This window comes from Toxotes jaculatrix, chromosome 17, assembly GCF_017976425.1.
Source record: "Toxotes jaculatrix isolate fToxJac2 chromosome 17, fToxJac2.pri, whole genome shotgun sequence".
In the NCBI taxonomy this organism is placed as follows: domain Eukaryota; kingdom Metazoa; phylum Chordata; class Actinopteri; family Toxotidae; genus Toxotes; species Toxotes jaculatrix.
Window position 1 is genome coordinate 11,324,775 of NC_054410.1, and position 12,770 is coordinate 11,337,544.

Here is a 12,770-nt window from a genome sequence, read left to right on the forward strand (position 1 = left end):
AAGTGAGTAAGATTGCGACTTCTGAAAGCATTTCTACTCTTAAATCAGCCCCTGAGGACTGCTCACTAAACTCTGTTTAAAAGGCAGCAGGTTTGACTTGTGGGAAGAGTTGGGAGGTAAAGCCAGTGTGAATCCTTTTCCCCTGTTAGCTTGCAGTCCCTCCCGTAGGCTGCTGGGTATATGGTGTCGATTATGGAGATGAGTGGCTATAAACTCAATATTTTCCAAGGTGCAGTGAGAAGACTGTAAAGTAGGCAAACGCCTCGGCTCTCACACAGGAGAGCCATAGCGTGAGCAAGCTAAATGGGTGTAGAGGGATTCCGATGGCTTAGTCAGGATAAGGAACTGGGATCTGGTGGTATGTTTCTCTCATTTGTGTCTCCCTAGCTCTCTTCTCCCTTCTCTCTCACTCTCTATCACTATCTGTTTTCACACCCCAAAGGTCTTATTTATAATCATTTACTTCTCACACAAGTCCGTGACAACGGCAGTGGGTAACGGGAACTGAAACGCAGACCCTTGCCAAATCCCCGGTCATCTGATTTTATAAAATGCACTCAACTTAATCAAGCATTTTGTACACTGAGTTAACAGCATTATAATTAAAAAGTAATTTGATATATGACAGTATGTGATGCACTTTTACAGAGTTGTCCCAGTGAAGTTGAGCAAACATTTGCTCTGCTTAATGATTCATATTCCTCAGTATTATTCTCACTTTCTTTGTCAGGCTGTGCATTGTAATTTCTTCTTTCCCTGCAAGTGCAGCTTCCCCCAACCACCATGCATCTGTCTTTGGTAGTGTTCATCAAAGACCAGTGGCTCCCCTGACACCGTTAAAAGAATCCAGGATCAAGTTGCTCTACTTTTATTTATGTGTAGCGCTGGGTGTTTAAATATCTTCTTGCGATCTGAGAGCTTAGTCTGTTTTGACCCAGCCATTATTTCTGTGGTAGGGACCACAAAAAAAAACAGACCTCTGTGTCTCATGAGAGATCGAATCAAAGAGCAGGACCAGAGATCTGGAGATAGAGAGACAGAGAGGGGAGAGAGAGAAAGAGAGAGAGAGTCAGTCAGTTTAGGTATTTTGAGAGTCAGTCAGCCACTTGCCTGTCAAGCAAGTAGCTCCTCAGCTGTCTGCTGATGCCTGATGAAGTAAGAGACATGCCTAAACATTAATGGAACTGAAACAAAAATAAACCATTTTCAAGTATAAAAAGAGATGCACATACACAGCTGCGTAGAACTTGGCAGTGTTGCCTTTGATTTATTCCTCTGGGGGAAGAAGAACGGTATTTGTGTGTTTGGATGGGGAAAAAAAACATGGCACACAAGGAACATTCCAAGTTCGCCACAGGAAATCAATTTATTTGAGAGGGCAGCCAGGCTAAAAATAGGGAAGCCCCAAACAATAGCGTTGGAATTAATTGCCCAGATTTTGTGAGAAGGCAAGAAGACTCCAGGGAGCCAAAGTTTGTTCTCTGTCTTGTTTTCATATGTGTGTTATGGAAATATTGGTCTGGTCTAGTTGTCATGTTATTTTGTTTTTGGCATATTTCTGCTTGTCTGCAGCTGTCAAAACACAACTGAATCTCAATCATTCTCTTCCCCGATACGACGACTTACCACTCGTCAACACTACTGCCAGCTGCCTTATTTGACAGGATATGATGATTTATCACGAGTTTCCACAGTAAATAGACAATAACTGTTTTGTCACACTCCACTGAGTTCTAACTGGGTTTTTGGGAGTGTGTGAGAGAGTGCTGTAGGGGCCTTATGGGGGCTGATGTGTTGTTTTTAATGAGATCTCACAGCAGTGTTTAAATATTTAACCGTTCCTGGTGAAGCCTCCCCAACAGCCGCCAGGCAAAACTGGTGAGGTTTCATGCAATCATCACAGAATATACAGCACCTATCCCCTGAAAACATCAGAAAATAAGCACAACCTGAATATATAATGGCATTCTGAATACACAGCCTGCTGTGCCTAATACCCGCACTTATCGACAGAGATGCTGTCTTTTCCCCCGCAAATAAGTATTCAGACACCATGACAAAGAGTGAGCATGATGATGAAAAGCTGTTGAATTATACATCTGTTTTTTGATGGGATATTTTCAAAACTTTTTTTTTCTCCTGACAAAGTAACCCCTCCACACCCTCCCATCTCTGCCTCGCTTTTGCTTTTTCCCCTTTTCCACCTCTTTTTGAGCTTTGCTGTATGTTTTTGAGAAACATTTCACCACTGATTCACTTCAACTCCTACACCCTTCATGTTTTTACATCCTACCACCCGTCATTCAGAGAGAATGGCGCTGGGGTGTCTGCCACCACCTGCTGTGTTCAGAGGGAAGAGGTAGTGGTGTGTATGCATGCGATGCGTTTATGTATGCAGCTATGGAAGTGTTTTGTTGGGGGCTCATATGCTGGAGGGGTGGTTATACAAGAGACTGGGTTGGGTTGACACCGTTTTGGTTTGTGAGAGAAGGCTGAGAATTTATAATTGTGACTACATACTTTAATTTACACAAAATGATGACTCTTACTCATATAATCTGATTAGCTGTTAACTAAGTGGGACATTTTAATCTTGGGTTTTAAATACACTTATACACATACTATGCAATTTTGTTTTTGTTGTCACTCTTACACACCTTTACACACCAAACCTGGCATTTTTTTAAGGAGGTTGAGTTTGGTGAATATTTAGGAAAGACCTAGAGCTGCCTGGGGAATGCTACACACTATATTTGGCTGTGAGGGCAGTATTAGGGAAATACACTGTACCTGCCAGCTGGAAGAAAATCTGGAGGGACTTGAGCCCACAGATGACAACATCCGCAGCATCTCCCTTCGCTCTCGCCTGCCCCCCTCCACCATCCCTCACTCCTCTCCCCTCTTTCATGCCCCCTCCCCCATCACAGACAGCCCATCCCTGTTTGTCTGCTCAGCTCACCCAAAATCCACTGTCATATCCAGCCACTGCTCTGAGGCCCCACTGATTGAAAGGGGCATTATTAGCCCCTGCTAACCTGCCCATTCACAGTGTAAAATGTTGTTTATTTGACAAGGGATGTATATAGACATTGCTGTCGGGTCTTTAGAGTCTGGCAGACACTTGGTGCCAAATCATATGCATGACTCCTCTTGCCATGCTGCTTCATGTGGCTGCCAAGTGAGGTCCACTGGGGTCTTTGCCAGGGGACCTAGACTACTATTCAAACCCCACAGCCCCCACCCAACCGCACTCTTAACCCACACGCACACACACACACACACGCATAAAAACACCTTGTGCTTCCTCAATGCCCCCTCTCCCCCTCCCCCAACCTGTACCAGCCCTGTGCCCTCCCATTTCCCTCCCACCTCTACCCCCTCAGTCTCCATACCACACTCATTATTAATGATCTGAGGGACAGCTTTCATTTGATCTATTACTTAGGATGGGACGGCGGCTGCTGTGCTGCTGCATCCCTGCTGGATCTTTAATTATTTCATGGAGGGCTTTCCTCCTCTCCGCTGCTCCTTCTCTGTTGTGCAGATGAAATATTGAAGTTGAGGAGTGTAGTGCAAAGTGGCCCCATACAGGGTGAGGTGTGTGTGTGCGCTTGTCTGCTACTTTGTGTCTGTGTAGTGTAAGTGTACAGTATATTTGTGTGCATGGGCGTGTGTGTGTGTGTGTGTGTGTGTGTGTGTGTGTGTGTGTAAGGCTGAAGCCCCTCCTGCAGTTCTCAGACAGATCTTAGTTTTTCCTTAAATGTGGCTCGGACTTTTATCTTGAAACTTCAGTAGTGAGGTTACAGATTAGAAGCAGATTGCATAAGTTATTAGCTTTTTCCGCAAACCGCAGTTCAACTTTGAAACACAGACTTTCTGTGTGTGAATGTGTGAGTTGTTGTTATTGTTAAGACCTCTGAGTGTATCCTGGCCATCTGACAGAAACAACTGAAAAAAAATCCCTAATGTCTCAAAAAGGAAAAACACTATTAACAAATGTAAATAGAACTCTTTCAGTGCATGTGTAATGTAGTGTGATTATGGGCCATTAATGTCATATTACAGTCATGTTGAGGGGCAGTAATGGCATGAAATCACCACTCACTTTTTGTTGCCAAGAATAACAAAGCCTAACAACATCTGACGTGGAAATATGGCTGACACTGCAGGAACACACAACTTTGCATTCAGGTATGATGTATGGCGCAATGCCTAATTGCTTTGCTCTCCTACTTCATAAATTTTGGAGTCTCTTGAGACAGAGGCTACTGTGTTAATAGCAATCAAAATTCCTCACAGGTCTCTGCTTCATTCATTTTGTGTCATACCTCACATCCACAGCGTCACCAGGCAGCTGAGGTCTTATGAATCCAGTAAACTGTCCTCAGATACTTACCTCATGGAAGGATCCATACTCCATAAACATAATGACACCTTATTTTAGTTTATGTGATTACATGTGATGCTAAGATTTGCATCCACAGCACCTCTCCACTCAGTAAAACATTGGATTGCCGTAATTGGTAGTAGGAGTAATCCATGCACTTATGTGGGAGAGCATTAGAATGACATTGATATACAGCGCTCCATTAATTGCCATATGAATAGGGTCTGCAGTGGTTGGCGCTCTGCTGATGCATCACAGTAAAAGAGATGGGTCACTCTGTCTTCTCCAGCCCGCAGCTTTGCCAAGCTCATAATTACTAAAACCCCCAATTAATCTTCCCATCACATAGGCCAAATATACACTTCCTCCCTATATAAATGAGTTACAGTATATGCTCTTTAGCATGCTTGTGGGTGTGTGTGGGTGTGTGTGTGTGTGTGTGTACAAAATGCATGTGTACATTAATGTGTGCACACTTATGAGTGCCTGTGCCCATGAGAACATCAAGTACAAACAGCACTATATGTTCTCAGTGTACTCTATAGCTCCATTGTGAGCTACACAGGTTACAATACGAGTGGCATCAGTATCATCCAGATGGACCAAAGGGACTTCATCTGCAGTGCACTGCATAAAGGACTCGTTTTTAACATGGAAAACACAGTGTTCACAGAAAGTTCACAGGCACTTACGTAAGAAAGCTAAAACACAGACATACTGATACATGCAGTTTAAATAACCAACTTATGTGGCTTATGTAAAACACAAAGACCAAATTCAGATATTTATTGTAATTTTCCTTTAATATGACAGCTTTAATATGACAGCTCAACAAATTAGAAATTATAATTATTTTCATTATTTATTTTCATTTTTGTGGGTTTATTGCTTATTTTGAATTGTGTATTTTGCCTGTTTGTTAACTTAAATGGTATCTGTGTGACTGTTGTTTATATCAATGTTTCAGTCCACTTCCTCAGTGTCAGTCCAAGAACAAGTGGTTGTTAATAAGTGTAGCTACACTGGGTCTGATTTCTGAGGGGTCACACTTCTTCTTGACAATACTTTTATTGTTGTGTCTTTGTGTGTATGTGCGAATCTGTTTGTGTGTCTACATGAATATGTATTTCTGACTGTAGCATGCGGATCTGGCCCCTGGCCATTCAACCTTTACTCACTCTGAATAGCATCTTTTCTCTGCACTCCAATCTAGCCACCATTGCTCCTACTATGACATTCACAACACCTTACTGGCACCCAGTGGCGAAAGGAGGTACTGCGCCCACTTGATGCATGGCCGACAGCAGGGGAGATGGAGAACTGTTTACAAGTGGCATTTGCCCCTAATTAAAAGCAGCACTTGTTGGAGCACTTGGTCTGCAGAAGGACTAGCATCCACAGAGATGCAAGCTGGGCCACTGATCCTCCGGTAAGCCTCCTCCACTCTGCAAAGACACACACACACACAAACAAACACATTGGTCAACAAATGGAAAAAATAATATACATATAAACATAGTGAGTGACACTTTACATTACGCTGCATAATCTGTTTTTAAGATAAGTTAGTGAGTATTTTGACAGCGCACAGTTTTGGTGAACAGTGAGGAGAGTGATAAAAAGCACCACAACTGAGAAATGTAGTATGAGAAACAACACAGATGGCTCAGAGTGCAGCCACTTCTTTAGACAAATGAATAATAGTCCTCGTGATAGTGATTGACCAAGTCTGCAGAATCTCTCTCCCTCTCTCTGTTAGCGGCAGACAGTCAACTCCCTCCATTTTCTAATTCTGCTGGTCCAACATCTGGCTGTCCCATGTGGAAAGGCCATTATGTCAGGATAGAGGATGAATGAAAGTAGCCATCGACCTGTCTGCGTAGCGACTAACTGGGCCGACAGTGCCTTCGAGTTTTGGCCAGCTTAATGGAGCACAACAGCTCAGCAACTAATCACCTGTTCTCTCTCATCAGCTGCTTCCCCCACGAGACAGTAATTGATTGTTAAGTGTTTGATGGATCAGACTAAGACTGAGCTGACCTGACTCAGTCAAACGTGCAGTACAGTTTGTACCCCATCTGTGGTTTCATGTTTTCACACTCAAAGAGAACTTTTTCTTTCATCACAGACTGTAAAACTTTTGTCCACACGTCACATAGCTAAGTATGTCTATCTTTTTCTCTGTTTTTCTGTCATTACACATTACACAGACAAGTATATTATCAGAACTATGTTTATGTTACAATGTTCTCCTACTAAAAAAACTTCCATCTTACCCAGTAATGTAGACTTTATTTTTTCCTTAAACAGGTGGAAATTTTTGAGGAAAAACTTGTTTTCAGTGCAATTTCACTTGTTTCAGGATTTCCCTGATAAAACAGATAACTCAGCCTGTAAAATGAACATCGCAATACAAAGAATTTATTAAGACTTGATTATTTGTATTGAAATCAATTAAAATAAACTCAACAACTGCTAGTTGTTTTTTTTTTACTTGTATTAGGAAATGTTTTGTGAGAAATTGTGATGGATAGATTGCAAACTTGTAAACTCTGACTTGTAGGTATCCAGAAAAGACATATAATCCAACTATCTCACCTGAGTCTGAAAAGCTGGTTATGGTCCAGCTCCTGCTCCTCGTCCGTCTTTCCTTGACCTCTGTTCCTCAACCTTCTCTTCCTCTCCTCAGGGTCCAGAGTCAGTAAGATCACCAGGCTGGGCTGGAGCAGGTCACTGGGCCAACGGTACACCTCCGAACCCTCAGCTGGAAGGTTGCACAGTGGCCCGCTCACAGCTGTGGCGATGGCATAGGCTGCTGTGCTGTGCCAGAATCTGAGGACATATAATGGATGATGGATTGAAAGGTGAATGATGGATGGATGTATTAGCAGGTGACTAACCTCATAGGTAGACTATGAGATGTTAAATATTGAGTTGTAGGTCTAGATCCCTGTGGAAAGAGTTCTGTTGCCCCCTCTACCCTCCTCAACTTCTTATAAGAGACAAAAGATCACAAATCTTCATTCCACCAGCGACGTCTCAGCTGCCTTTACCTGTCAACAATGACAGGTGTCTTCATGCCCTGCTGGCCTATTTGTTCTGCTGTGATGTAGTTCCCCAGAGCGTAGAAGGCCCTGCGGATGAGGGGTGGCTCCTGATCAAAGCAGGCCCTCCAGGGGGACAGGCACTGGGGAGGGGACCGCAGTAGAGCGGCCCCCAGAGTATCCCTCAGAGACTCAGTCAGAGTAGTCTTACCTGTGATGGGAAGAGGGTGTGGGAGAATGAGTCACCTCACAAACAAAGAAGAGACACAAAGAGTTAGCGCATTTTCAGAGCATAAAAAGATTTTTTCTTCTGTTGTAAATCTCATAAGAGACTGATGAGGCTCTCGAAAAGTTGACCTAAAACTCTCGTACTACCTACATGGTTTTCATGAGATTTGCAAAGAGTATTAGATGAGCGAGCCATTAAATAAACCATTTTCACAGTGATGTAACTTTTCTGAGGTCATGATACATGATATTCCATTAGGCGAAGCTCACTGGCAGATAATGGCTTTAGCAGAGAACAACCGGCCATCACTTTAGCGAGACATCTATACATCAAAACTGATCACATATTTATTTGTGAGGTAATGGTATTAACCTGTGGCATCCAGGCCTTCTATGACAATAACAGGGAAGTCTGGTTTACTTCTGGTCTCCGCTCTGCTGGGCAGCAGCTCCAGTACAGACTTCGCCTCTGGGATGATGTCACCACACTGCAGGACAGACACAATCAGTTTGCTGCTGTGAGAGAAGGCGGGAGGCGGGAGTCACAGACTGTGATGCACATGAACACACACACACGCACTCACACACACACACTTCCGTGGGCCACCTGGCACCCGTAGATAAATGGAACACTCAAGCGCTCTGGGCCACTTTGTTATGCGCTGCAATGCCTGCCTCTACCACACGGGTACGCCAGTTTGCCACACGATGCAAATTAAGCTTTTTTTTGTTTGTCTACACTATTTGTTTATGTAACACCCTGTGTTTATCATGAGACTGTGACAACCTGTTTTAGGACTTCATAGGCCTCCTCAAAACTGTAGAAAACATCCGAGTTGATGATGTTGAGAGCAGACGGGTGATATTCTGGAGCCTCTGAGGGTACCACATAGTAACCCTTTGACACTTCCACCAACTGGCTGTCTGTCCACTGATGCTGAGTCCACAGCTGACTGTCTTCACCTCTTAAGTACGAACACACAAGCACTGGGTCGTGCTGTATTAAATCTCGCAAGAGTCGCTCTGTCGGGGAGGAACTCTCAGAGTTAACCTTCACAAAATACCCCTTGACGAGAGAATCCTTGACGTTTGGCAGAAACGAGGACATGGGAGACAAATCACACCCAGGAGACAAGTGTCTCAGCAATTTGTCTCCCAGCTCCCCGTAAAACTTGGCCCTTCGGATCCTGTCGCTGCTGCAGACGAGAAGAGAGAAACACCGCTCGCAGTTCTGCGCTTTTCTAAACACCCACGGCGCTTCCTCTCCCCGGTGCTTCTCTTGAATTGCAAAATAATGGGGCGCTCCATCCAGCTCCACTGAAAAGACACGAGAAGACCACTGAGGAAGCAGAGACATTGCGCGCCGCGCCATACCTAACACCGGACACACTGCTCATGCACCACTTAGGATACCGACTGGGGCGACTTAAAGAAAACGAAAGTTAGATGGCCAAAACAGACGAAACGAAACTTATCTCCACGGGCGAGACAAGTTTGGTCTTACTCTGAGAAATATTGAGTCATCCTCATTGGAGTATGTCCTTCAAAAACAGGAGGAAGGAGGACAAATAGTTGCTGGTTGTGTCATAGTAAGGTGGTGTCTCTGACATACTTTTGGCAAACGGCAAAATGTCAGCAATTAAGAAAGAGTAGGTGTGATCCAGTGCGGGTCTTGGAGTAAAATCAGAGAAAGAAAATAGAATGAAATGTGCTATAATTAAGGAAAAATAGATTCATTTGAGTGGCTGCCTCGAAGAGAAAACAAAATGCCTCTGCAAAGCTCTGAAAACTGTCCTTACATGGGAGCAATTAATATATTGTGCCAAAGCCCCAAACTCTTACCATGCTCCTATAAAATTCCCAATTTTTATCCTTGCGTCTGTATAATGACTGAAGGTGAATTTTTAAATGACACATTTTACCTTATCTCTCTCTCTCACACACACACACACACACACTGCACGCTCATCAGCACCCACCAGACTTTCGTTTTCGCTAACTGTAAACAGAAACTGTTGAGTCGCTCAGCTGATCGACTTTCCTTTTCCCAATTAAAGGCGCGCCCTGCAGCTCTGTGTTTAAAAAGCGTCAACCCATCCACAGTGCGAACACATCAAATGTGGTATGGCCGGTTTGAAGATGGTCTTCTCCTCTGTGGTCGCGTCTCCGAAGCTGCTGCTGCAGCTCAGCATCAGCAGCCTGTACAGCATTCTCACCAGCTTCTTTTGCAAAGTTCATTACTGGATTACAGGAGCCTGCAAACCGACAAACTTACCTGACAGAAAATTGGACGAAAGGGAAACCCAAAATGCAACCACTCCAACAAGTGTCAACTATCATTTTACACGCCAGTGTAATTATAAATGTGGATTTTGTTTCCACACTGCAAAAACTTCCTTCGTCTTGCCTCTAGAAGAAGCCAAGAGGGGTCTCAAACTTCTGAAGGACTCAGGTAAATCTATCAGATGATATTTTTTGTTTATTTTATTGTGGTGTCAAAACTTTTGCATGCCATTGATTGTATGCATTTGCTTATTAGGCATGGAAAAGATCAACTTCTCTGGAGGAGAGCCTTTCTTGCACGAAAAGGGAGAGTTTCTGGGGAAACTGGTGCAGTACTGTAAGCAGGACCTCCAGCTCCCCAGTGTCAGCATCGTCAGCAATGGAAGCATGATCAAAGAGAAATGGTTCCAGAAGTATGGTAAGCTCTCAAATCAGTGTCAGTTTTTTACAGACAAATTCATTTTTACATGTTATTTGTTTTCTAAATCTGGCATCATATGAAGAAGAAAATCCTTCATCAGGCACCCATGCAAATGTTAAGCACAATATTCAAAATTATGCCCTTTCTGTCTCCCTCTGTCTCAGGTGACTATCTGGACATCTTGGCCATCTCTTGTGACAGTTTTAACGAAGACACCAACCAGTTGATCGGCAGAGCTCAGGGCAGGAAGAGCCACCTTGACAACCTTTACAAGATTCGCAACTGGTGCCAGGAGTATAAGGTGGCATTCAAAATCAACTCGGTCATCAACGTCTTCAACATTGATGAAGACATGAGGGAGCACATCATCGAGCTCAGCCCAGTCCGCTGGAAGGTAAAGACAGAAACAGACAATGCGTGACAGTGTTTGTTTGTTTGTATGTATGTGTGGTTGCACACCTACAAACCCTTCCTCATACTCATCATTCTTGTGTACAGGTATTCCAGTGTCTGTTGATTGATGGGGAGAATGCAGGAGAGGCAGCTCTGAGAGAGGCTGAGAGGTTTGTCATCAGTGACCAACAGTTTCAGGAGTTTCTGGATAGACACAGCAGCGTCTCCTGCCTCGTCCCTGAGTCCAATGAGAAGGTATGAGATGCCAAACAGGAGCAACAAGTATGACTGCTCATGTGTTTAACTGCACAGTGTAACTTACACCCATTCTCTGTAAAACATCTCAGTTTAAGTCAGCTTCTGATGTGAACCTTTGACACCTTGTGAGATAAATTAGTGCATAAAATTGGACCCAGGTGCAATATTATCAGTGGTCCAGTCTCTCTCATATAATCTTTAACAAAATTTCATATTGTGATTCAGTGACTGACAATTCTCATCTCTAAAAGAGTGATCACGAGCTATTTCTCACCAAAATCTGTCACATTTTAAGAAACAAGTGAAAAAACATGCATGGAAAACTGATTAATTTCTACCACAGTAAACTGTTCAGTCAGTATCAAAACAAACAAGAAGTTCACAAACTACAAACTACCCAGGTCATTTTCACTCAGCTTTGAAGCTGATGAATCAAAGACCAGGTTCTTCAGGAAGTGAAACAACAGTGTGATTCTGAGTAAATGTACAAACTGTTGTACAACCAGAAAGTTCAGGAAACTTTCCAACCTCACACATTGGACTTTGTGCCAAGGCCCAACCAAAATGTACAGCGTCAGAGATTAAGGCACATTGTCAGTAATGAAACTGTAAACTTTTTGTAGGGAGTAGAACAACATCAGGAGTGTTGTTGACATGTACCGTAAATAGTGTATCAATGCTGGGAATTAAAAGCCAGGACTTAGAAAAGCTAAATTTAGATATGTGGTCTGGGTTGTCTTCACAGATGAGGAACTCCTACCTAATCCTGGATGAATATGTAAGTACTTTATATTATTTATGGATTTAACTCATCCCTCATCAGAATGCTACTTTTACAGCCATGTGCATCTTACTTTAGTCTAACTGTTAGTGTGACTGTGCCACAAAGTTAATAAAAGTTACTTTTTCATTTTTGCTAAAAATTTATTTTAAGTATTGAAGTAAAAGCACTTCCCTCCAAGTTTGAGGCAGTTAGAAAATCATTAAATGATTTTTGATTACCCAACTGATTTATCCTATCTTCATTTTTCAGATGCGTTTCCTGGACTGTCGAGAGGGAAGGAAAGACCCGTCCAAGTCCATCCTTGATGTTGGCGTAGAGGACGCCATTTGCTTTAGTGGCTTTGATGAAAAGATGTTTCTAAAAAGAGGAGGAAAATATGTGTGGAGCAAAGCTGACATGAAGCTGGATTGGTGAAATCCTGCTACACAAGTATTTTGATGCATCTTTGCTTAGCAGTTGTACTGATTATATGTAGAGTGTGAGTGTTTTTATCTTTAGTGTTTTCAGTTACATTTATAACTTAACTTACAGCTTGAAATGGTTGAAAAACCTGAGATTCAAATTTTTTTTTGCACTTTCCGGTTTCATTGAAGATAAGCTTTATTTTTTTTCCTTGCACTGTTAATGTGGAAGCTAATGACCAAATATAATTTTATGAATATATTTTTTTAAAAAATGATTAATTATCATTAATGATTGAGTATATTAAACATTTGAAAAAGTGTTTAGTCCTAGTCTCTCCTGTTATATGTCCTGTTGAGGACATGTTTATACTGTTTACCACTGTTCAAATCATGCTCTAGCAGTATTCTGATGATTCAGTTCATCCTGAAAAAGCTTTGTGTGCTCTCTGCTGAAAAGAAGTCCAGTTTTCTATATTAGTCTTTTCAATAAACGAAACCAAACCAAAAAAAAACTCCACATTTCCATTTGAAGTTATACACCTCATGTAACAAAAGTTTCACTTCAAAG

At 42.6% G+C, this 12,770-nt stretch overlaps 2 protein-coding genes across 2 annotated transcripts; one reads left to right on the plus strand and one right to left on the minus strand.

Annotated features, from left to right (window-relative positions):
- Positions 1-5,181: 5,181 nt before the first annotated feature.
- On the minus strand, positions 5,182-9,126 carry cmpk2 (cytidine monophosphate (UMP-CMP) kinase 2, mitochondrial). The gene is made up of 5 exons (XM_041061050.1): positions 8,447-9,126; positions 8,033-8,147; positions 7,441-7,642; positions 6,986-7,219; positions 5,182-5,832 (listed from the first exon to the last, which is right to left on the minus strand). Exons 1-5 carry the CDS (start codon positions 9,029-9,031, stop codon positions 5,712-5,714), a joined length of 1,257 nt encoding a protein of 418 aa, XP_040916984.1. The 5' UTR covers positions 9,032-9,126; the 3' UTR covers positions 5,182-5,711.
- Positions 9,127-9,727: 601 nt separating this feature from the next.
- rsad2 (radical S-adenosyl methionine domain containing 2) lies at positions 9,728-12,520 on the plus strand. Its single transcript, XM_041061051.1, has 6 exons — positions 9,728-10,111; positions 10,199-10,360; positions 10,528-10,757; positions 10,862-11,011; positions 11,760-11,792; positions 12,048-12,520. The coding sequence occupies exons 1-6, from the start codon at positions 9,784-9,786 to the stop codon at positions 12,210-12,212; spliced, it is 1,068 nt and encodes a 355-aa protein (XP_040916985.1). The 5' UTR covers positions 9,728-9,783; the 3' UTR covers positions 12,213-12,520.
- The last annotated feature ends 250 nt before the right edge of the window (positions 12,521-12,770 follow it).